This window comes from Pholcus phalangioides, unplaced genomic scaffold, assembly GCF_987345545.1.
Source record: "Pholcus phalangioides strain wild (caught in Gottingen) unplaced genomic scaffold, Ppha-v1.0 ptg000008l_1, whole genome shotgun sequence".
In the NCBI taxonomy this organism is placed as follows: Eukaryota; Metazoa; Arthropoda; class Arachnida; order Araneae; family Pholcidae; genus Pholcus; species Pholcus phalangioides.
Window position 1 is genome coordinate 23,997,425 of NW_028301601.1, and position 23,571 is coordinate 24,020,995.

The 23,571-nt window shown below is 39.1% G+C and overlaps 1 protein-coding gene across 1 annotated transcript; it reads right to left on the bottom strand.

Moving 5' to 3' along the window:
• Positions 1 to 7,399: 7,399 nt before the first annotated feature.
• Positions 7,400 to 22,701, bottom strand: LOC149084055 (uncharacterized). Its single transcript, XM_089234413.1, has 4 exons — positions 22,618 to 22,701; positions 22,350 to 22,460; positions 19,491 to 19,728; positions 7,400 to 11,945 (listed from the first exon to the last, which is right to left on the bottom strand). The coding sequence occupies exons 2-4, from the start codon at positions 22,369 to 22,371 to the stop codon at positions 10,217 to 10,219; spliced, it is 1,989 nt and encodes a 662-aa protein (XP_089090539.1). The 5' UTR covers positions 22,372 to 22,460; positions 22,618 to 22,701; the 3' UTR covers positions 7,400 to 10,216.
• Between the last annotated feature and the right edge of the window lie 870 nt (positions 22,702 to 23,571).

Consider the following 23,571-nt stretch of genomic DNA (forward strand, 5'->3'; position numbering starts at 1 on the left):
AATTAGAAAGCTGTTGCAAATACAAAACTCTGCGAAAAGTTGGAAAAGAACATCGTAAACTAAGGGCCTCTTTTAACTAGCCTCCAACAAGCCTCTTTCCCTCATTTATGCTGTTCTCTCCCACATTGTCTCCGATCAGGACTGGACTTGAGGGGGGGGGGGGGGGGTGAAAGGTGCGGTCGCACCGGGCCGCAATTTTTTCAAAAAATAAACCTTTTCTTTTCTCGGCAGATGCTTTGGAAATTTTTTATTAAAATTTATTTTCTTTCCCATTAAACTATTATTGATTGTGTGAAAGGTGGCTTTCAGTTTAAAGCCCCAACAATATTATTTTTAGCGTTATTAGGTATAGCAGTAGCATATTTCTAAAAGAAAAGAGTATATTATGCAGGTGGTCGCATTCCTTATCCCTGAAAAAAAGTCTGGCCTTTCTTTGTGCCGTTAAACAATAACAGGGCTATATTAACCAAAAAAAGACATGCTTAGAACATCAAACGAAAAGGGGTACTAGAAAAGATATCTAGCAATTTCTCCCCCTTGAAAACCTCTCCTCTCGTTGGATTTGCCATCAGGTCTGGAGGCACCAAAAGTGCACACAATGTGAATGTTTGTAGTTTAATTCGGCGATGCTTCCACTATTGATGTTCAATAGTAGACTGTAAAATGGATATCTCTGGAGCGAGGGAACATCGACTGTCGTTCGGAGCGTTAAATGCATGCCTTCCTGGGAACCTCTGAACTGTCATGTCATGATGTTTCCTTAGGAAGGCTTGAGAACTTATTCGAAATTTTCATTCATAAACACCACCCCATCTCCGAATCATTCTCTCGTGGTTTCCGGAAGACGGACATACAATATATAAATTCTAAATTTTGACAATTTTTACTACTGAGCTTCCGAAAAAGAATGTAAGACGTTTCTCTCTGATTTTTTTTTTCTCAATCTGTACTATACCTAGTACAGTATCAACATTAGAGATATTTTGTTTCTGGAACAGGAGCCGCATCTTGAATCCTGCGAACTACGCAGCCGCAAAAGGCGCCAATTGAAAGGGGTGATTTTTTTTTATCATCTAAACATCATTCGCTTACACTTGAAAAATGCCCAGAACTGACCCTGTTCGTGAATAGAGTTCATGCATAAAAACATTTAAGAGCACAAATTTCCGAACATTTAGGATGTAGGGCTACGTTGCTTACAGCCCCGGTAGTTCATTACCCACTATTAAATAAATTATATCTGAGGTTTAGGCTGATTAACAATGATTGATATTCGACACAACCTATTCCAGAGCGTCTTTTTGAATTTCGAATTTGAATATTCAAATATTGAGTTTGTAATCATGGATTTTGTCACAAGAAACTCTTGGTTTTAAACAAGTAATAACATTGAAAAGCTCATATACAGTGAATCCCATTTACAGCGTTTTCCAAAAACTCATGGAAAACGTTGTTGGCGGGAAAACGTTTTAAACGGGAAATTTCAATCTGTGTTAGTAAAAGTTAGGAGATCGCGAAAGCAAGTCGTACTAAGCGAGAAAACTTTTTAAGTGGGGCCGTGTTAAGTAGAATATGCTGTAGTAATTTTAAATTAATCTACATTTTCAAATGTAGTTCTAACGTGTTTCAGAATGTTTTTCCTTATTTTTGTGAATTCCACATTCCCCCCCTCCCCACATCCTGGAGCAGGACCCCCAGGCTGAGATCTTTAGCGGGCCCCAAAGCGGATTTTTCACGGGCTCTTCTGTAATGAATTTATTGCATGAAAAAAAAATGATGTTCATCGTCCCGGATCCCAGGGCTGGAGACCTGTCAGAAGTGCCGTCTTAACGCATGGACCCACCAAGGCACGGCTCGTGGGACCTCACAAAAATTAGATATAGTTGAAATTTTCGAGGAGCATACATGTAAATTCGCCTGGTAAGGCCTAAGAAAAATCACTTGGCCCGGGGGCCCATGGTGCTCTTAAGATGGCCCTGGCATCCGAACAAAGTGATAATATATCTGAGCCCCCACTCCCTTCTGGCTGGAAATGCTCACGTAATAATTTGCATGAAAAATGCTCGGAAAAAAAGTTCACCAAATCCTATTATTCTGAGCCCCCCCCCCCCGGTTGGACCCTGGCCCGTAAAAGGGCTGGAACAACCAGAGTTCTGCCTCGAGCAAGTGGGGGGGGGGGGCTTACAAAAAAATATACACTTATTTTGCATGATAATAAATCTTTTCAAGAGACCCCAAGAAAGTCTGCCCCGGGAAGGCACGCTACGTCCCTAGATGGACCCCCATAGGTTCCTTCTTACAAGAAGGGTTACAACAGGGTCGATGCTTAGTCAGCCGGGCAAGATCACATTTTAGCGCCCTATGTAATGTTGATGGAGGGTTAAAAATTGAAATTGGTGCCCTCTATGGTCCGGCGCCAGGGGCACTGCTTTCGTCTCCCCCCTCCCCCCCACTAGTTGTGGCCCTTCCCACAAGAGTAGGCAGGACTGCAACTAGATGCTTAGTCAGCCGGGGCAAGCACGCATTTTGGTGCCCACCCTTTCTGATTCGACGCCCGGGCCACAAAACCCGCTCCCGAGGGCCGCAACTAGAGGGGAGCAGACACGGGACGATAATTATCATTTTTTCGCGTGTTTTCCCACATTATAAACTTACTATAGAGGGGGCCATGAAAAGTTTGGCCTGAAGGCGTACCAGAGATCCCAGCATAGGAGCCATGGTGTAGGATATGCCTCGTAGTGATGACGAAAAGCTCATGTATAAAAAGCTAAATTCTTCATTCAGCTTTGCTCCTTATAAGCAAAGCTTTATAAACTCACATGAAAGATCAAACTTCCAGTTCAATTATTTTTTCAAGACCTAAAGCCTGGTTTTCCTAGGAGCAGGTTTTCCGTGCCGCGCGCAACATGAATCACCCAGCGCGACACGCCGTCCACTCACCAATAAGAAAAACGATATGACTGTTAAATGCGTGACTTAACTTGAGTATGACGTAAACAGTACGACTGTTTTCCTACTGAGCGCAATACGCCTCACGACAGCGCTTTACGTCACTAACTGCTTCTGGAGGTGTCAAATGCGTCTTGCGCCGCGCGTTTTGCCGATGTTGTCTTCACTCTCTTGTGTGTTTTCGTCTCTCCCATTCAAACCATGGAGGTATTATGGGGATAGATAATACCTCCATGATTCAAACTGGAGCATACAGACGACAGAGTAGCTGATGTCAAAGCCATATGCTATAATATAGCCGCCCTGATCTGATGCGCCACGCTAGGAAAACACAAACGCGTAGCGTAATTATGTAACACGTTTCTGCCGGCGTGAAATCGTCTAATTCGGTTCACGATGCGCAAAAATCTATTCCTAGGAAAACCCCTGCTTAAGGGAGACATCCGAAAACAAAGGACCTCCAAACAAGCAGACGACAGGTAAGATCGTAAGAAGCGAATTTCCACACTCCACTTTATAGCAGGTGCTGCCATCTAATCTCAAATTTAAAAGTGACTCATGTGGTGATCATGAAGTTTAAAGTAAAAAAAACTATATTCTTCATTCCGCTCAGTTCCTTATACATAAAGCTCATAAACTGAACTGGAAATTCAAACTGAAAGTTCGGTTATTTTATTTGAGCATAAGGAGACGTCCAAAACAAAGAACCTCTTCATGAGCAGACGACAGATGGTTTGTTCGGTTCCCTACAAGCTAAGTTCACAAACGGAACTGGAAGTTTGAACTTCCAGTTCAGTAATTTTTGCAGGACACAAGGAGACGTCCGAAACAAGGAACCTGGAGAGAAGCAGACGACGGAGATTCTAAGGCCTGATTTATATACTGTTGGTGCTGCTATCTAGTCTCAAAATTTCAGGTAACTCATGCGATGATGAAAAAAAGAGAGTTCTTTGTTATTTTTTTGCGTAAAAATTTTTTGACACGAAAATTTCGGTAACAAAATTCGTACATTTGCAATAATCGATATATTTTATGTAGTAAAAATTATAACTTTCCACAAAAAAAATTCGGACAATATGTATGATCTAACAAATAAGTGAAAATACGGATTATGTAGTCTTCAGATAGGGTTACCAGATTCAAAACTGAAAAAGTAGAACGTCTGGTGCGAACCTTAGGCAGTGCCGTCTTAACTCACGCCTCCCCCAACCCCGGGCCGTGCCCGAAGGCCCTCAATAGAAGAAGTGACTTAGAAAAACGAGACGTAGTTGAATTTTCCGAGAATTTTTCAGGTAGGACCTCCAAAAAATCCCTTGGCTCTGGGGCCCATGATGCTCTTAAGACAATCCTGTTTGTCAGCCCCCACCCTTGTGTGGGGGGGGGGGGTGATGGAATTCCAGCAAATATTTGATTCCTTTACTTCTATTAATTTACATCAATTAAACAAAAACAATAAAAATTCGAAAAGTTATCGAATTGCAACGTATATTTGATAAAGAGATGATGAAGTGCTTTCAAAGTATGACAAAAATTTATGTCTGTTCAATATGGTTCGAGCCACGATGAAGTGTCAGCCGGTGGACCAGACTAATTATTATTAATAATTTATTAATTTTGTAAAATTAATTTAAATGCCATTCCCCCTTCAAGATTTATGTTCGTAACTCAAAAACTTTGTAAATCGGGGAAGTAACTACATAAAATTTTTTTTAGAAGGGGTCGCGAAATTCTCCTAGCCCGGACCTATCTCCAATTTGTTAATTTAAATATCTCAGGGAAAAATGCAGTTAAAACATGTAAGTTGTTTGTTGGGCTCAGAAGAGAAAGAGCAACAACTGTCTAATTAGAAGTTAGAGGACGGGGGGGGGGGGGGGGGGGGTATAAAACTGTACATTTTTTATTTTGTGTACACTGTATTTTCATCGTCAAAACTCGTACAGGGTGATTTCTGGTCACATATTGAGAATTTTTAAAATTAGAACCATACCACACTACGACGAACGGTTGATGAGATAAAGGCTGTAGCAACACTCCAAGGAGAAACCATTGAATCTTAGAATGGCCAAAATATTACCAATAGGCAAGGCCACAACTAGTGGGGCAGGAAGAAGGTGGAACTGATGACCCGGGCGCATCGCAAAAGGGGGTGCAAACTTAACCATTTAACTTATCCTTCAGCATTACGAGGGGGGTGCCTAAATGAGTAGTTGCTCCGACTAACCAAGTATCCAGCTGCGGCCCTGCCCATAGGTATCTTATTTCTGATGAATCACCGTTATATATTGAGTATTTTTCTTTTAGATACATTCTCAAGTTTGTAATTTACACCTGGTAGCATTTCTTTTACTTCTATAGATCAAGCTACACAGTTGATCTACTATTGACCCACAAAAATCATGTCCTTATTCTGTAGAACTTGGTCTACTGCATGGGCACTTCTTCGGGATGTCAAGTGACAATTAGATCTGGTACCGATTTTCAAGAGTAAATATGCAAATAGGTAGGTATGAATTTTTAGCTAGGTGGTAGTGCCTCTCTCAGAAAAATCGCTTTGTATGTGGGTGTATGATGATAATGTTAAGACAGTCCTGGGCGTACTTTACGAAAATTGTGAAAAGCTAATCGAAAAACTCAGCAATAATGTGAAGTAATGTGAGTTTGCAATATTATTGGTTTCTCATCTTTTGTACCATCCTTGTGTGATAATGATCTTCAACTATACCATCGAGTGTTCTAATAATTTAAGTATCTTCTATCGGATGATCGATGTTGAAAAAGAATTGTACGTTAAAAAAAATACCATTTGATAACCTTTTTGTGGTGCCCCTTTTGTACTGATGCCCTAAGCAAATGCTTATTTTGCTTAATCGTTAATCCGGCCCTGACTATGCTATATATTGGAAGGCTGGCTGAGCACCTTCCAACCCATGTCAAAAGTGTGCTACCTTCCTTCCCCAAATCCGTCTGGCCACACATTGGTCGAAGAATGCAAACATTCATAACACCATAGGCGATGATGTCAATTAATGTATACATCAGATCAGTCGACTCCACCTTTGACGCTGGGGGGAGGGGAGAGCTTATATCCCGGGACGGACAGAGCCTGGGTCGTGTCTGGTCTGTCGGGGGGGGGGGGGGGGAGAGAAGGCAATGCATCCCACATCTCTGCCCATGCACAACACAAAGTGTATTCTGGAAAAACCGGTTTCGTTGTTCTTGGCAAATATTTGACAAGGAGTATTGGGAAAATGTGTAATGTGTAGCCAGCCTGTCGGTGCTGCTTCTTTGTGGGAGGGAGAAATGGATATTGCGGTTTTGTTCTTCCAGAACTGTTTTTCGGACTGACTTTTTCATATTACCCTGAAGGAAGCTCGGCTGTGGTTTAAATAGCTTCAGCCCTGCTTGGAGGCAACTTGGGTTATGGTATTTTGGGAACTCTGACAGCGATTTGTCAATTTGCGAAGCGTGGGGGAGGGGGGAAACAAAGGATTAGATGTTTCAGAGTGAAAGAATAGTTTTCTCCAGGAAAAGAACAAAAATAATTTCGAAAACCTGAAAAGGACAAAATGGTGAGTTTTCTAAAACGTAGGAGGATGCTTCAAACGACATCAAAAAGGAGGACTTTTTGATGTCATTTTTGAAGTTTTTGACACTACTTCTGTGTATGTGTGATAGTAAAGGGGTGATGCTTTTGATACAATGGTTCTCGAATTAGACATCACTGCACCAGAGGTGGGGGCATCACTATGGGTTGACAACATTGACGTGTGCATGTTTGGTGCTTTTGATGTTTAATTATTCTGAGAAGCTGTGGATGAACTTTGACTAAATTAAGGGTGACAAAAGTTTGAGAACAAAACCACACTGCTTTAATTAACGTTAATAGAGTTTGTTAATGGGACCAACTTAATACCTGAGCATGGCTCAGCCAGGTAGGAGGGGCCCCCCGAATGCTTTCTTTCATACCGAGTACAACTCAGGTCTATCACCATCTGTGGGCGATTTACTACCTATTGAGTTGTGCCGGAAGTGTAACTGTGTGTGCACCTAACAGTCTGAGTGTGTATGTAGTGTTGTGTTTGCTTTTTCAGTGCCGCCATCTATATTTCAGAAGTGAAGTGAGTGATGTGTTGTGATTGAATTACATTTGTACTGTTTGTAGGTCTGTCGCTCTCTGTGGGAATGCTAGTTGCTGTTAGTTGCTCCCATTGCATGATGTTAGTTGTTACCATTCGAACAATGTTCTCAAGCTGGATTTTGTAGCTTTTTTTTCCAAGAGCACGAACCTCTTGGCAAGGTAAATAACAAGATAAAACCAGGGAAAATGCCAAATGCTGCCATTTATATTTGACGATAAACTGCAGGTCTCCGTTTACTTTTCCCTTGTGTGCAGGAAGGTCATAACTTTACAAGAATTACACATGATCTCAACAACAAAGGCAATACTTTTTGGAACATTTCTCTTTAATTTTCAGAATCTAAACCAACACAAAATCGCTAAATGAAAATATACTGTATAATTACCACGAAATAATTCTTTCTTGAATATTTAACACTGGTTTAGCCTCCGTCGGAGCGCAATATATATTTAAGGCAAATCGATAACTGATTTTTTACATTGCACTTCTTATATCATGACCCTCAGAGGGATATTAGTATTATGAAACATACAAAAATATATATATTTATTAAAAAAATTACAGGAACTTCTTCGAAGAAATATTTGAAACTATATAGGCCAACATGTTCGTATACAACATTGCAATCATATATGCAACTTAATTGAGAAAACAAAAATAGCCATAGCAGAGGATAAACTGTTCTGAAATAATGGCAAATTTTACAATGAAGGCACAATTTTGAATTGACACTGAATTTGAAACGATATCAAAATCACGCTCTGAACACAAAAAAAAAACACGTTAATATACAGGGTGCATAGTCAACTCCTTGAACCGCAAATTACTGGCAAACTGTTGATCAACCAATTAATTCGATTGATTAACCAATTAATTGATTGTAGTACAGTGAAGCCTGTCTATAACGATACTGTAGGGATGTAGAAAATATATTGTTATACACAGGTTATTGTTGTAGACAGTTTGAGCACCTGCGCTATTTTCAATTGAATAAGAATTCCTCTGTGACCAAAGAAAATATCATCATAGACAGTATCGTTATACACAAGTTTCACTGAGCAGTTACATTACCTCACAGGCACACATTTTCATTTTCTTTCCATAAGCAGCACATCCCATACTACTACTTAACCGGACATGCACCTCATACACATTTCTCTACGGAATTTCTAACGAATCGGCTTATGCCGGAATGTTCGTGTTCTGAGTGTATTTGTGGCCCTAACGTCTTTATATTTTTGAGTTGCGCTTGTTTCGTGTTACCATCTATTTTCCATTTTCTGACGTAAAGGTGTAAATGCTTAAATTTTCATGTTATGTCAGTATCGGTGTTGTAGGTCTGCCTGCTCTCTGTGGAGAGACTTTTTCAAATGGGAGACCGTTTCACATTCGTGCCTCGAAGCTAGAAAATCACAGAAGCACATCCCATACTGTATATCACCACCAGGCTTAATATTCAGTAGTTTTTTTCGTTTTTTATACTTTTTCACAGACCTCCAAGCTTAATGTATATATCTTGGCAAATGTCTCATTTCGAACCGTTCACAGGGCTTCCAGATTATGAATTTATATACTCCAGTGTTTAACATCCATTAACATATGAAAAAAATAAAAACTTCTAAAAATGATGAAGAATAGAAACACAGTTTCCCGCTGCTACTGTTTCTTTTCTTTAAGAAGCGAACTCCATTCCCATGAAAACGCTATTGTGACATTGCATCACATGAACTCCAGGAACAGTAAGTACCCTGTATGAACAGTGGTCGAACGCACCCAAATCTATGGACATAAACAAACATGGCATCCCTTTCACATTATAGTGGTTTTTTGATATGTGCCTCATCGTAAGACAGCTGGTAGATACTGAAATATAGATGGCAGCACTGAAAAATCAGACACAACACTATATATATGCACTCAGACTGCTACGTACGCTCATTCACACTTCTGGCACAACTCATTCAGTACTTAATTGCCCATGGTGGTGGACCTCCTCCTCCTAACCAGAACATGGCCCGTCGCTCTGTCTCAGTGAAGAGATTGAAGCAGGTGGTCAAAGACCATGGCGATCAAAGACCAGAGTTGTGCTTGGTTTAAAATAAAGGTAGATAATTTAATAGATACTACTATGCTTATAATATTTCATAGCAAAAATTCCGTAAAATCATGATCAACTGGAAAATATGGAACATCGCCATTGGCAGGCTCTTCACAGTAAGTGACATGAAAAATGATCAGCTATGGGTATTAATGAGAAACATCAATAGTTCGGGAGCCTTTGTGGTACTTTGGGGCCCATTTGTTAGAACACGACGGTGAATACAACAGTGGCATTCATAGAGAAGACTGTCTCATTCTCTTGGTGAATCAAGCGCTGATTTCAAAGCTCCCAGCATCTTCCCGAAAATATCCGAGCCTTCTATTACAGTGTTACAAAATTTTTGCAAATGATGCAAATTTCATTTGTAAATAGCATATTTAAACTGTGAAATAGATAATTAGGGGCTCCAAATACAAATTTTCCCCGTGAATTGCATCAAGTTGGCAACAAAAAAATCTCTGCAAGTTTGGCGCAAATGCTGATATTTTGATTTCATGATGTGTGGGGATCTTTACATAAAAGTGCAAGCGGGACAAAGAATTTTGGCAATATTCTGGGAAAATTCCTGATGTAAAACAAAGGACGCTTTGAAATTTTCGTGTAACCTGAAATTTCTCTGGGTGAGAGATACCCAGTATGTCCAATTTATCAGTGTGCATTCTTCGAGCAATAGGTCTTGTGCTATTGTTGCTGATCTCAACCAGCTTCAATGCATTTACTGCATGCTATTGCTACTGTGGCAACACTATTACAACATGGCTACTATTACAACATGGGGGGGGGGGGCGGGACATCCATACATCTTTTTGATACAAAATATGTTTCGTGATTAATGATCGTTGAATTAATTTTGTTATACATTTTACAGCTGTCCAACTTTGGCTTTATAAAAATGATATATTTTTCATGACTAGCGTATATTTGATGATAGTGAAAAATTGCGAATGACTGCCCATATAGTAAATTTCGTATGATATTCGGATAATAATATGCCAAAAAGTGACTAAAAATATCGACACAGACCATCTTATTCGTACCAAGGCTTGTAGAGGATCCTCCTGATGATGTACGGAATTTTTCTGTCCTGTGACTTTTGATTGCCATAAATATCCACTATGAATTCTATGGGTCTGGCACCCGTGTCTCTGAGTTCAATCTCATTCATCAGGGCTCGAGCGCACCGCTTCAGTTGCAAGTTTTCTGCAATGACTTTCACGTGCACTTTCTGATTGTCCTTGAGCAACACCTTTTTGGGAAGAATGAAGACAGTTGATTCAAGCACGTCATGGGGCCACTCATAGAACTTTTTCCCGTCGTTGAGTTGGATGAGAAGCCGGAGCGAATCAGTGATCCCGGCGACATTCACATGGAACTCCAGACCGACAAACTTGATGCACCCAATCATGACACTGATGTCTACATCCGAAGAAATGTCCGACGCCCTGGCTCCATCTGGCAATTCATTTTCCGTGTCGAGATCTATGTCGCATGATTTTAGATGATCTCTGGAATCCTCTGTGTCTTCATACTCGTCTTCACTCGAACTAACCTCATCAGGCGTACGGGGCGATTCATTACCACTCTCTACGGAAGTGGATGCAATACTTATTTTGTAATCTGGACGTTTTACAACGGCAATGCCTGGTTCTGGCGGGCGAGGAGGGCCTGCAGCTGCTACAATATCTCTGCTTACTGCAGCTGATTTCATTACCTCTGCCAAAGCATTGTGAGCAACGGCACAAATTTCTTTATTGCTATACATCAAATGTTTCATTTCCATCGTGAAAGTTGATTTCGGTGTTGTAATCAAGTCTAATTTATCAACATCAACTGCAAGAGCTTTGGTGGAAGCAGTGCCACTCATTGTTTGCTTCATGCATTCCATCGACATTCTTCCAAGTTCGGCTGATTGCGAGCATTCTATCGCACCAGCTGTTTTACTCTTCACAGAGATCTTTTTCTGGATACAACCGTTTTCAATGGCAGAAAAATGTTCTTTGCTGGTGTTTGTAATGACTACAGGACTAGCACAGCAAGGATTCTTGTTACTTTTCACAAGTGTTTTTTCAGCTCTGTGTATCTCAGACAAATTATTCGAAACGTTGGCAGAAGACTTTTGTTCGGATTGACTTATAATGTATTTGTTCAGCATTTCTGGTTTCCGACGCTTGCAATTGATTGGACAGATGGTTTCAGGATACCAACACGGTTTGTTCGGCTGTAACATCTTCGTAGTTATGGCACATGCTTCAGCAGCAGTCAGAACATCAGGGTGGAGGACTATGAAATTGTGGAACTGGTCGCAATCAAGGGTTAGGAATCTGATGTGGCGCCGCAATGGCAGCATTATCTCTTGAGCGTTTTCTGCCGCCTCTTCTGTTCTTCTGCTAAGGCGTGCGGCACAATCCCACTTCATGACGGCTTCAATAATTTCCAACTCACTATCGACGTTCAAACAGTCCATCTTCAATATACTTTCAACTGTCGAGACCCTGGAATTCAGAAACCCAGAAGATCTGAGAACATCTTTTGTATGCATCATGAAAGTGTTCTGGCACATTTGGATAACAGCTTCGGATTTCTGATCAAGAGCTGCTTCGTATACTTTACATACGCTAGCCGGATCGACTTTCCTCTCGTCTATATACTTGAAGCAAATTTCTTCCAAATGCTGCATCTCAAATTTTTGTGCTGCATCGAATAGCTCTTGCGCTTCTGAGATATTTTCTAATTGGATGTCGTCTGTATATATGTACCTGGAAGCAAATGGAATAAAATTTGTTATACTTTCCGAAATGCGAGGATAAGTTTCTTTACATTTGCATTCTTTTGAATTTGCAAGGAAAAGTCCCTCAAGTATCGAAACCCACCAACAAAAAATAAATCGTCATTGGGTCACAGAGATGGGACATACAGATTTTTCAAGGCATATATCGTCATTCAAAGTATAAGTCATCTCTTGTTTTGAGTATATAGGTCATTCCCAAAAAAAAAGTGCACATTCCACATTCTTGAAGTGAACAATTTAAAATTGAATTTTCAAAATAAAATTGATCTCAAATCACAGTCAATGACTTGAAGTTTAATATTTCATAAATATACTTTTCACTTTTATTTCGTAACAATATTTCATTTTTGGATTTTACGACTGAAAATCATGGATTTTGTCCACTCTGTTACGAAAACAAATATCGTTCTACAAAAACGTTTTATTATTATTTCTAATGTTTTTATCTCTTAAAATAATGAAATCAACTTATTTCTTACACATATGCTAAAAAAAAGACAGTTTAAAAAAAATTTTTAGACTTTTTTTTCAGTCATTTCGATGGTTTTTCGTGATTTTTTTCGAAATAGCATATAGAAAAGTTGGTTTTTTTTACATATATTTAGCTACTTAAAATCAAAACTTTTTATTTCTGACAGACAATGGGTCTGTAATTTATCATTTAACATCTTAGTTTGAAGTGTTCTTAAATTTTTCTGCCTGTTGAACTGAAAAAATGCTTCTCGTAACGGAGCGGACACCATTGTAACAGAGTTCACATCATTATAACAGAATGCACAGAAATGTTGAACTGAAAAAATGCTTCTCGTAACGGAGCGGACACCATTGTAACAGAGTTCACATCATTATAACAGAATGCACAGAAATGTTGAACTGAGAGAAAGATATCTCAAATATATTCTAAATAGCCCATATTGCAAATACCCTTTTACTTTCCCAAAAATTACATGCAAAATGAGATAGCTGACCCAGAAACTCTTCTTATAACTTTTGAAAAAGGTCCACCCCCCATGATCAAATTCTAAAAACACGCACCTCATCCCTCTAGTTTAAATTTTAGTCTGGTAAAATTATTAAAATCTGATCAAAGTGGACATTGGACTTGCTGAGGTATATTATACCATCAGGATGATTTTTCTTTTATTTCAAAGTTTTTGTTGAAATTGAATAATTGAATAGTAATTTGATGTTGGCATAAATCACGTGTTTATGCCTCTCACATTAGTGATCCAGAACGGACTTTGGGGGGGGGGGGGGAATTGGGTCTGGAAACAAAAATATAGGAAGATAATGGTTCTGTACCATAAAGTACAGAATGTATTGTCATATAACGACCTTCACTCATACTGAAATGCCTCTCATGAAACATCTCCCTGGATTTGCACTTGGCAGTGATTTTAATGATCCGTACTACTTTACTTCCGTATTTTACAGAAAAAATAAAATGATGGAGAATGTTTTAAAGGGTTCAAAATGAACAGATAACTTATTAAATTGAACTTAAACCTCTTAAACTATGAAAACTTCACTTTAAATCATAGTTTCCATTCTGTTGCGTTGCTTGAGTTTTTGGAAGACATAACAGAGTGGACAAATTAGCCTAAATTATTATTTTTCATTATAAATTTAATTGATTGATGAAAACTTCATATATTTTGAAGCATATCTCCATGTATTTCATGTTGATATGAATGAAAAAAATCTTAATTATTTTTAATGACGTAACAGAGTGGACATCCGACAGAGGAAAAATTGGGTACTAAAGCCATAACGTGAATATTACTCACGGAATTATATAACTCACTTTGGTTCAAAAAACCCACAGTTCTCTTACGAGTTGAATGGTGTCGCTATCCCAGATGCAACTAGGGTCACCAATTTAAGAATTCTCATTGACGAGCGGCTTAGGTTTTTGAAACACTGTTCAGCGTTGGTCAAAAAAGCGAATATAATGCTTGGTTTGATTTTCAAAAGGTCTGTTTACATTATTCTAAAGTCATTCTTCAGCTTTTTCGAGGCTTAGTTCGTCCTGGACTGGAGTATGCTGTAAGGTTTTGGAGACCATACCTACAGAAGGACATAGACTTGGTTGAAGGGGTCCAGAGAAGAGCTACGCGTGTCCTTATTGGCACAATGGGATTAAGTTATGAAGAAAGACTTCATTTTTTAAATATGTTTACATTGGATGAGCGCAGGTGTCAGGCAGATATGATCGAAGTGTTTACAATTTTCAATGGATAAATAATTAGGATGATTATAAGATGGATCCAGATGGATAAGTACACCGCCAATCGACTGCTTTTACAAGGGGAACACCAGTATCGATTGGTAAGAGACAATAAGAGGTGTTGCAGGGAATTTTTCTCTAATAGGGTTGTTAATAAATGGAATAGCTTACCCCCGGAGGTAGCAAATTGTAACACAATTGACACGTTTAAAAAGAAATATGATAAGCATGTTGGGGTAAATCGAGAAGCTATCCATACTTAGAATAAGACAATCATAAGTATTCTTAATGGGCATTGTATAATATTTTATCATGTGTATATATTGTTTATAATTTTTGTTAATTGCATTTTTAATTGGGTTGCCGTATTTTTGAAATATGACATCCATATTTTTTATAGGCATCTTTTTCTCAGCCACCTCGTTGGGCATTTTGCCCGTTGTGTCATTGTATTTGTATATTAAGTCGTTTTGCAATAGTCGAATCTAAAATTGTTGATTAAGCATTAAAAGTAAACATTTCAATGAGCTCAAAAGTGTTATCAGATTCAATCTGGAATAAAAATATATTTCCCAAATGACCGTAACAGAGTGGGCATTTTAAAATAGGAAAAATTTCGGGAAAAGAACAAAATAATAGTTTTTCATAAGGAAAAACATTTCTTTCAAAATTTTATTGTGAGTTTTATTCATCTATGGTACATACATAAAATGCGATTTGAAGATTTTTGAAAAAAAAAAATCTAGATTTGCATCAAGTGTCTTTGTTTAATGCTTTCTTTGAGTTGGGACAGCCAGATTTTGACGTTTTGCTACAAACAATGATTTAAAAAAAATTAGATGCCATCTGAAACAAATTAAGAAATGCCATATGACAGAGAATTAAATGGAGTTCTAGATGGAAAAAAAATTAAAATTACTACCAGAGTGCTCTGAAATTTTGTAAAAGAAAATTACAAAGTCTCGGAAACGGTTTGTACACTTTTTTTTGGTAATGACCCATATAGACCAGGGGGTATACAGCATTTTCCATCCACTGGACAGAAACTGGAACATACAGCGCAGAGGTTCTTAACCTATCGGTAACAGGGTTTCAGAGATGGGTAGTTCAAATCTATTAACAGTAAGGGGGTCTTGAGGTATGGATCCCGACCAAACTTGACTCATAGGGGCATCCGAGATGGGACGTTCAAATTCTCTAACAGCTAGGGAGTTTTGAGCTATGGGTCACAACCTGAGCTTAATTCGCAGGGGGTTTCCACGATGGGCCATTCATATTTACTAATAGCCAGGGGCGCTTGAGCTATCATTCCCAACCAAAACTTCATTCGCAGGAGCTTCCGACAAGGATTGTACAAATACAGTTACAGCCATGGTTTATCGAGCTGTGGGTCACAGCCCAAGCTTGATTTGGCAAGGGCTTCCGAGATAGGTCGTTCAAATCCACTTACAGTCCTATTATAAATGCACTTATTACATCACTGGTTTCTCTAATTTTGCAAAAAACAAACAGTTCCCCTAAACCAAGGGTGCTCAACCTTTTAGAGAGTAAAGGCCACTTCATTGGTTTGTAGAGGTCTCAGACTACTTAAATGATCTATAAATGTGCCACGGATTACTTGAGCAATCTGGAACTGTGCTGCGGATATTAAAGATCTTAAACTGTGCTGTGGGCCACATAATCTGTAAATGTGCCATGAGCTGCGTGCATGATCTAAAAACTGTCATGGGTTAATTATTAGTTCATTAAGTGATCTATAAGTATGCCACGGTCTGCTTGAATGATCTGGAGTTATGTCGCAGGTCGCTGAAATGATCTGGAACTGACATTCGCGGTGAAAGAACACAATGTGGATAAGTATTATTTAACCAAAGAATATTGCGCGAACAATGATTTGGTTCATTTTTTTCATTTTTACAAAATTGGGTTCACCCCCCCCCCCAACTATCATACTTATAAGCATATAAATATATTTGTTTCAGATACTTGTCAAGTGCATACGTTTTTTGACGATTTACATTTTTAATCAATATTGTGTGTGTTCAGTAGCCTCCTATTTCCCATCACTAGAGATTTCTCGGCAACTTTACTTCCCTTTGACAATTTTGGAAGTGAAACTTATTTGTGGACGGTGCAAATTTTAAGATACACATCAGAAAAAGTGAAACTTTCAAAAGGAATGTTACAATGTACGCTTTCCTTTCCATTAAAAACAGTTGCCTGAACCATTTTGTAGTTTGTGTCGGACAAAGACAGTTTATTTCCTATCCCTACACCCCGTGATGCCCTGGAATCGCTGACCGTTGCCTTCAGAGGGTAGGCTGAGCAATACACACAGTTTGGAAGAAAAGAAAATTGGGTTAGAGTGGAGTGGGGAGGACCGTGTGTTCCCACGCTTTCGTATCTTCCGACCAGTAAAAGATAGATGTGAGGCAAGGTGAATCTAGTCATGCCAAATCAGACTTTTGTTTTGGCTATACTTGGCAACTACCTGATTTTGATGATATTTGGCAATGGCCTGAATGGATCCCCCGATTTCTAGTATTTTTATGAAGGTAAAATGGTCAGCCTTTTAGTGTTGATAATTTTCCACTGTAACTTATCGCAGGCTGGATGGAACCCATTGGCAAGCAGAGGTTGTGCATCCCTGACCTAGAGGCCAAACTACTGCTGGCTATTTAGCAAATTTTGACTTTTCTTCACGTCAAAATGATACATTGCTTTGTGACTTGCCGTGATGGCGGCAATTTATCCTTGTGAAGTAATTTTGGGGAAAAAAATAATGGTCTTTATACGGGTGAATTCTTTGAGAATATTTTTTCCCCGGAAAGTAGGGATTTTTTCATGCAATTTGAGAGCAAACTTTGTATCAGTGCTTGCAGACAGTGCTAACTTTTAGAGTCCGGAAACTTGGATATTATCCCAGGAAAGGGGAATGGATAGAGCCCTCCCTGTGCTTCGATCAAACTTTTTTAAATTCATTTTTTGTGGGAAAAATTAAAAGAAAATCAGTTAATTTTAGAAAAGTGTCCCTCCCCCAAAGGTAGGTCCAGCACACTATTCCAAGCAGATAATAATGCTAAATATTAGCCTCTCGATTGATTTTTACAGGGTTTATACTCATTTTCGTAAAAAGATTTCCCTGACTTTTCCAGGTTTTCCAGTCAAATTTTCAAAAAATTCCAGGTTTTTTTTTAAAATAAAAAAATTGATATAAATTAATAAAAATTTAGAAAAAATTAATTATATTATAAAATTATTTATATTAATTATAAAATTAATAATTTTAATTACAATATCATAATGACATCATAATCATAGATTTTTTTACACACATTTATGCTTTTCAAATACACCTGATGGAGAAGAAAAATGGAGCAAAATTAAGGAATGAAAGATTTCCCTTTTCGGCAATTTCAATGTCCACAAGATTTAAGCCTTTACAGTTGTTTCCTTTGTGACATAATTAGTCAAAGATGTAGCTGGTTTCACTGCATCAAAATTCTCTACAGTTGGCTTGCACTCGCCTAAGCGCTAGAACCGAGAAGCTACGCAATCGGGGGTTGTTCACTGAACTCTGATTTGACGTGCTTGGCATAGTTCTGGATAACTTATCTGCCCATGTTGCGAGTTTTACCGCAAAGCTGCCACCATGCTTTATACGGGTCATTTTTGACTGCTTCGATCCAATCAGCCTACTGACGATCCGCTCAGACAAGTTTTCTTACAACGTATTGTTTTCAAATAAAAATGCCCACGTGGAAAATCAAAACATACCCGTGCGTCACCTGTCGTTCCTAACTGGTCAACTTACGAAATTATCGCAACTGCGCTTTGTACCTATGGCTTTCTACGATGCGTAGTTATGATGTTTCTGGGGAAGCGCTAGAAAAAGTTACGATAAAGTCATAGCAATACGCTTTTCCAAGCGGACTTACGAAATTCTCGTTCCTCCTTGGCAGTATCTAACTGTTTTTGCGATACATTGCAATATTTTACGGATTATCAATATTTACGATGTTATCGGAATTCCCTTTTTCATCCCGACGGATTTTTTTTCTCCTCATTATTATTTTTGATCAATCTTTTTTCCCGATCAGACGACAATCGTGACGATTTTCCAGGTCGTTGTTTGAAATTTCCAGGTTTTAAAGCAAAAATGGGCCATTTTCCCTGATTTCCCTGACTTTTTTAAGTAAAAATTTTTTCCCCTGACTTTTCCAGGTTTTCCCTGACCCGTACGAACCCTGTTTTTATGCTATCTGGAATGCCCCCAGTTTTGTACTCCATACAATTCATAACTTCTATATGATAATATTGCACTTAATCAATCCGTTGAAAATTTTCCAAGCTTTTTTCCATGCGGTCTGCACATGACAGTGGCAGAGTAGAGCTATCATAAATCACTGTAGCTGCCGACCTTCAGCAATCACAGTTGATAATGTAAAGCAGAGATCTGCAATGGCAAAAACCAAACCAAAAACCGATTTGGAAGTGAGGGCTGAGGACAGCGAGGGCGATTTTGAAAGTGAGACAGAACTAATTAAACAGACACAGGGAGAGTTCTACATACATGCAGAATCTAGCGTTCTCACGAGCAAGAAATTCGCATAAGCTGGCGAACTGATTTTTGGAAACATCACAGATAAAAAGAAATTAGGCCGAAACCAGATGAGCATGATTATTGTGCACTGAAGATGACAGGATGTGCATGGCCAGTTTTCAGTTGAATGCTGTTTTTCGTGGATGAGGCCATTTCCTAGTAGATATAAAACCACCACTCTGTCATGATTTTTGTTGTTCGCGATCATATGACAACTATAGTTTACTCTTCATCCAGCAAAGCATGCACCAAAAATGACAGACGTGCAGTTAACGTTTGTAATTTTTCTGCTAAAATTGAGAGAAAATGTAATTTTTGGCTAAATTTAAGAGAAATTTCTACAAGTTGGAGAGCGAAGAAGGAGACTTAAAAGATTCGGAGTCTCCCACCTATCCAGACCTTTGGGAGATGAAGCAAAAATTCAGGAGACTTGAATGATTTCACATGGGGAACTGGTTTGTTGATGCCAGGTCTGAGAATCGGCCATTACAACAACAAATCTGTTGATTTGTTGTTGTGATGGCCGATTCTGAGACCTGGCATCAACAAGCCATTTACCCATATGAAATCATTCATCGTCCTATTTCACTTGTCAATTTTCGCTCAGCCGCTACAATTTTTTTCTTCTTTTCATAATAGCATAAAATAGGAAATAGTAATGGGGGAAAAAAAAGATTACTTACCTCAGTAACTTCCGAAATGGATCTGGCGATATCTCTTGCATTCGGATGACTAATCGCGAGCCGACAGTGAAATTAGAAATCTCTTTCTCAAATACAGGGCTCGCTAGTGAAAGTAGTAGCTTATGAGCATGGAACTCTGTTGCGTCTTTTCCTATATACACTGTAGTATCACTCAGATGACCATTCTCTAAAATATGTGACGTTCTCGACTTCAGAGATGAGCGCCAATCATCTACATCTAAAAAATAAACAACCAGGAATCCCACAGTTAGCCAATTGAAAATATTTCAAATAGACTCACTCATACAGTTACAGCAAAGGTGCGCGAACTCTGGCCCGCCAGTAAGTTCCACCCAGCCCACATTGTTCGGGTAGAAAAGTGCCAATACACACGATAAAAATACCTTGGCTGACTATATTTCTTTCATAATTAGTGTGGGATAGGACCAGAAAGCTGTCATATCAAGGCAAGTAAAGTTGCAGCCAAACATCGTCAAAGGCAAGCAAAGTCACCATTCACAGCCAAAAAAATTGCTAAAGGCAAGTTAAGTTGTCAGTTGTAGCTAAGAAGATTTTCAAATGCAAGGAAACTTGCCAACTATCACTAAAATCCACCCTGGAATCCACACCCACAGCAGCTGGGATCTTTGGTGAGCCTCCTTCCCACAAACAAGACTTGTGAATTTATGGTACTAGCATGAGCACATGTAAATTTACATACTTCCATATTATCCGTTCAAGGTTGCTAACATGAGGCAAACTACTGGGTTACTATGGAAAACAGGGTTTAAGTTAAAAGTTTACCCACATGAAAATGGTTTTCTATAAACCACATTATAGCTGGTACCCTTAATGGCAGTTTACTCCCCTGCACAGATGATATATAAATACAGTAAAATCTCTATTTTGTGGACACAGACAGGACAAAAATATTTCACTGTAAAAGGGGGGGGGGGTCACCATTGATTAGGGGTTTGAAATGCAATCATTATACGAGGGGAAATTATTATTTGACCGTAAGAGAAGGGTGACTGCATCTGAGGGGTGTCTGTTAAGAGGGGTTTTACTGTACCTGAATCTGTGGTATAAAAAAAAAGATTGGTATCATCCCAGCTTGGGCTAGAGCCCTATGATTGTTTTGTGCAATTTTTCACTGTGTACAAAACTTTCATATTACATTCTGTATGTAAGTCCCATCCCCGAATCCAGTTGAGAAAGATTTTAACAGTGGGGGAAGTAGTATAGTGTAAAAACGAAAAGATAGCCTCGTTTGACCTTCATCACAGAAAAAGAGGGTTCATTCTTCAGTAGAGAGAAATATGGAAGGGGGCGGGAAAGAAAGTTGGCAGCAACCCCCAGAGGATGTTTATTATATTTATTTCTCCCTACTGAAGAAAGAGCCCCTCTCTTTCTGTGATGGCCATCAGGGGGTCTGTCCAGCCAAAATTTGGGTTCATTTTCCGGATCCTTCACAAAATTCTTGATTTGAAAAACAGACCCTTCATAAAAATCCTGATCTGAAAAATGGACCCTTCACAAATAAAAATCAATGAAGCCACAAATTTGGCATTTTATTTCTTTCATGATAGACAGACTTCAGGTCATACAAGGTCAGAAGCCATCTTTCCCGTATTCACACCATACAAACTTTCAATATTGAATTATCTGCAGAGATGATGGAAGTGTTTCTACCCTGTTGGCGCTCTTCATGAGTTTTATGCAAGAAACTTCGATTTCTGAACGAATTCCGGGGATGCTCTGCCTCTTGCCACAAATTTCCGTCGCGGTTCTTGAGCACCCAGAACATCACCCCCGTTGCTCCGGCACCACCAAAATTTAACGATAAGCTAATATACATGCCAACTTAACATACAGGCATGTCTTGGAAGACAGGGAGAGGCTCAACTTAAAATTGTTTTCATGCGTGGCCATCGGAAGTGTTCAAAACTTGTGAGTGGGTGTCTTGATCGATATATTTTGATTTCTGACTCAATTAAGTGGGTGTTCAGACCCATACTATATATATTACATTTGATCATTTTTGTCGCACCACAGTCGTTTTCTGCACGAGGGCTAATTAGACCAGGACCTACAATTTATTGATGATTCCGAAAATAGCAGCCCTTTTATATACTCATCGAGAGGTCGTGCGCTAACCCCTTGATGTGGGACTCCCTGTAGCAGCAATCTTTTTCTGTGGCCATCTCGCCATTTCTGTTGTATCCCGGCGTCAAGAATGTTCTTGACAAGGACGACAACCGGCTATCAAACTCGCAACACCTCTTAACATCCTTTGGTACTTCAGGCGAGCATCTTATTGACATGGGCTACCACACCCCTCTACTATATATTACCCTGGGTGGGTCTAATGCCACTGATCTAATACGAAAGCATGGGCATTGGTGCTTTGAGCCTGGTTGAGGAAAAGGGCACAGCATTGCCTGCATGAAAGCCCTTAGTCCGACTTTTCAGGGGGAAATAGTGAATTCAAAGAATAAAAGAACAAAAGGTGAGTCATGTCCGGCCCTTGTGCTGGTGCACAGTCAGCCCCATCCTTGTGGCGCCACGAGCATGGCCCCCACATCCTGTAGCGGGGCCCCTAGACTGGGATCTTTTGCGGGCGCCTCGGTCAGACTTTCAATGGGCCCCATCTGTAGCTAATTTATAGCGTGAAAAAGCAAAAAAATGATGATAGTCATCCCGGGGCCCTGTCAGCCCCCCCCTATGTGTGGGCTATGGCCACGAAGCACAGAATACAGCTTCGCCCGGGGGAGGGGGGCACCCATGATACTATTGAAACAGCCCAACCAACTAATAAAAACATAAAATACACATGAATTAAAAAATGAAATACCACACCTGAATCATTAGACTGCGCCATGATGCTCAAACAATAACTCCTCCGAGAACCGAAATGACCCTTTGCGGAAGGAAGCAATCAGTTTTCGCAATTGAAACCAAAACTAAAAACTAAGATAAAACAAGCTGGCATGTAGTAGATAACGAATAAACATGCGTATAAAACTAAAAGTTGTAATAATATATTTTAACAAACTTAAACATCATTATCATAGCACGTGTTTTTAAAAAATTTGAATAAATATATTGGAAAATTCGAAAAAAATACCTAGTAAGGAGTACCTATTTACAAAGTTTATCACAAAACAAACACACGTGACATAACTAAAGACGGACGGCCTTGACATTTTTTTTTCAATGACCTTTTTTTTATAAAATCTTTTTGAATAGATGCCATAATCATCATCCGCAGCATCACTCCTGAACATTGCCACCGTGACGGCAATGTCCTGAGGGACATACACTCACTGAGCAGTGTATAGCCACTAGAATAAAAAAGGGAACTAGAGAAGAAATAATTTGTATTATTTCTTTTCTAAGAAGCGAGATGTTTCGGAAATGCCACTGAGAAGTTTAAGAAACCTCACTTCTTATTTAAGTGATCCGCGGCATATAATTACTGATCACTTGAGTGATGCGTGGCACGGTTTCAGAGCACTTAAGCGGCCCGGATACATTTCCAGATCACTGGGATCCACGGAACATTTAGGGCCGTATTCACCGACATGTTTTAAACTGTAGTCACAATTTTTCGATAAGAGATCAATATAGATTGGTTAAAAACCTGAATTTAACCAATCCGTGTCGATCTCTTATCAAAAAATTGTGACTACAATTTAAATCATGTCGGTGAATACGGCCCCTAGAGATCACTAAAGTGGCTCTGTAGGGCACTTATCAATAATAACAATGACAACTCATCAATAACAATGTTAGAATAATTATCCAAGTGCCCACAAACTATCGAAAGGTTTTCCTTGTTTTTGGGGCACAGAGTCACACGCCATTAAGAATATTTCATATTTTCATAAAGGGTGGTTGATGACGTAAGCATTATCCAAACCCCATCCACACACGTCGTCAAAAGTCAGCAAATCGGAAACCCTCATCGATGATGACGTAATACTTGAATGGCCCCTAAAAGAAATGCTACCAGGTGTAAATTACAAACATGAGAATGTATCTAAAAGAAAAAAATACTCAATATAACGATGATAGAAAA

Coding starts and splice junctions, on each gene's coding strand:
- LOC149084055 (XM_089234413.1), bottom strand. CDS start 22,371: ATGGCGCAGTCTAATGATTCAG. Junction 19,729..22,349: donor GGCGCAGTCTAATGATTCAG/GTGTGGTATTTC, acceptor TTTATTTTTTAG/ATGTAGATGATTGGCGCTCA. Junction 11,946..19,490: donor CCATTTCGGAAGTTACTGAG/GTAAGTAATCTT, acceptor ATTTGCTTCCAG/GTACATATATACAGACGACA.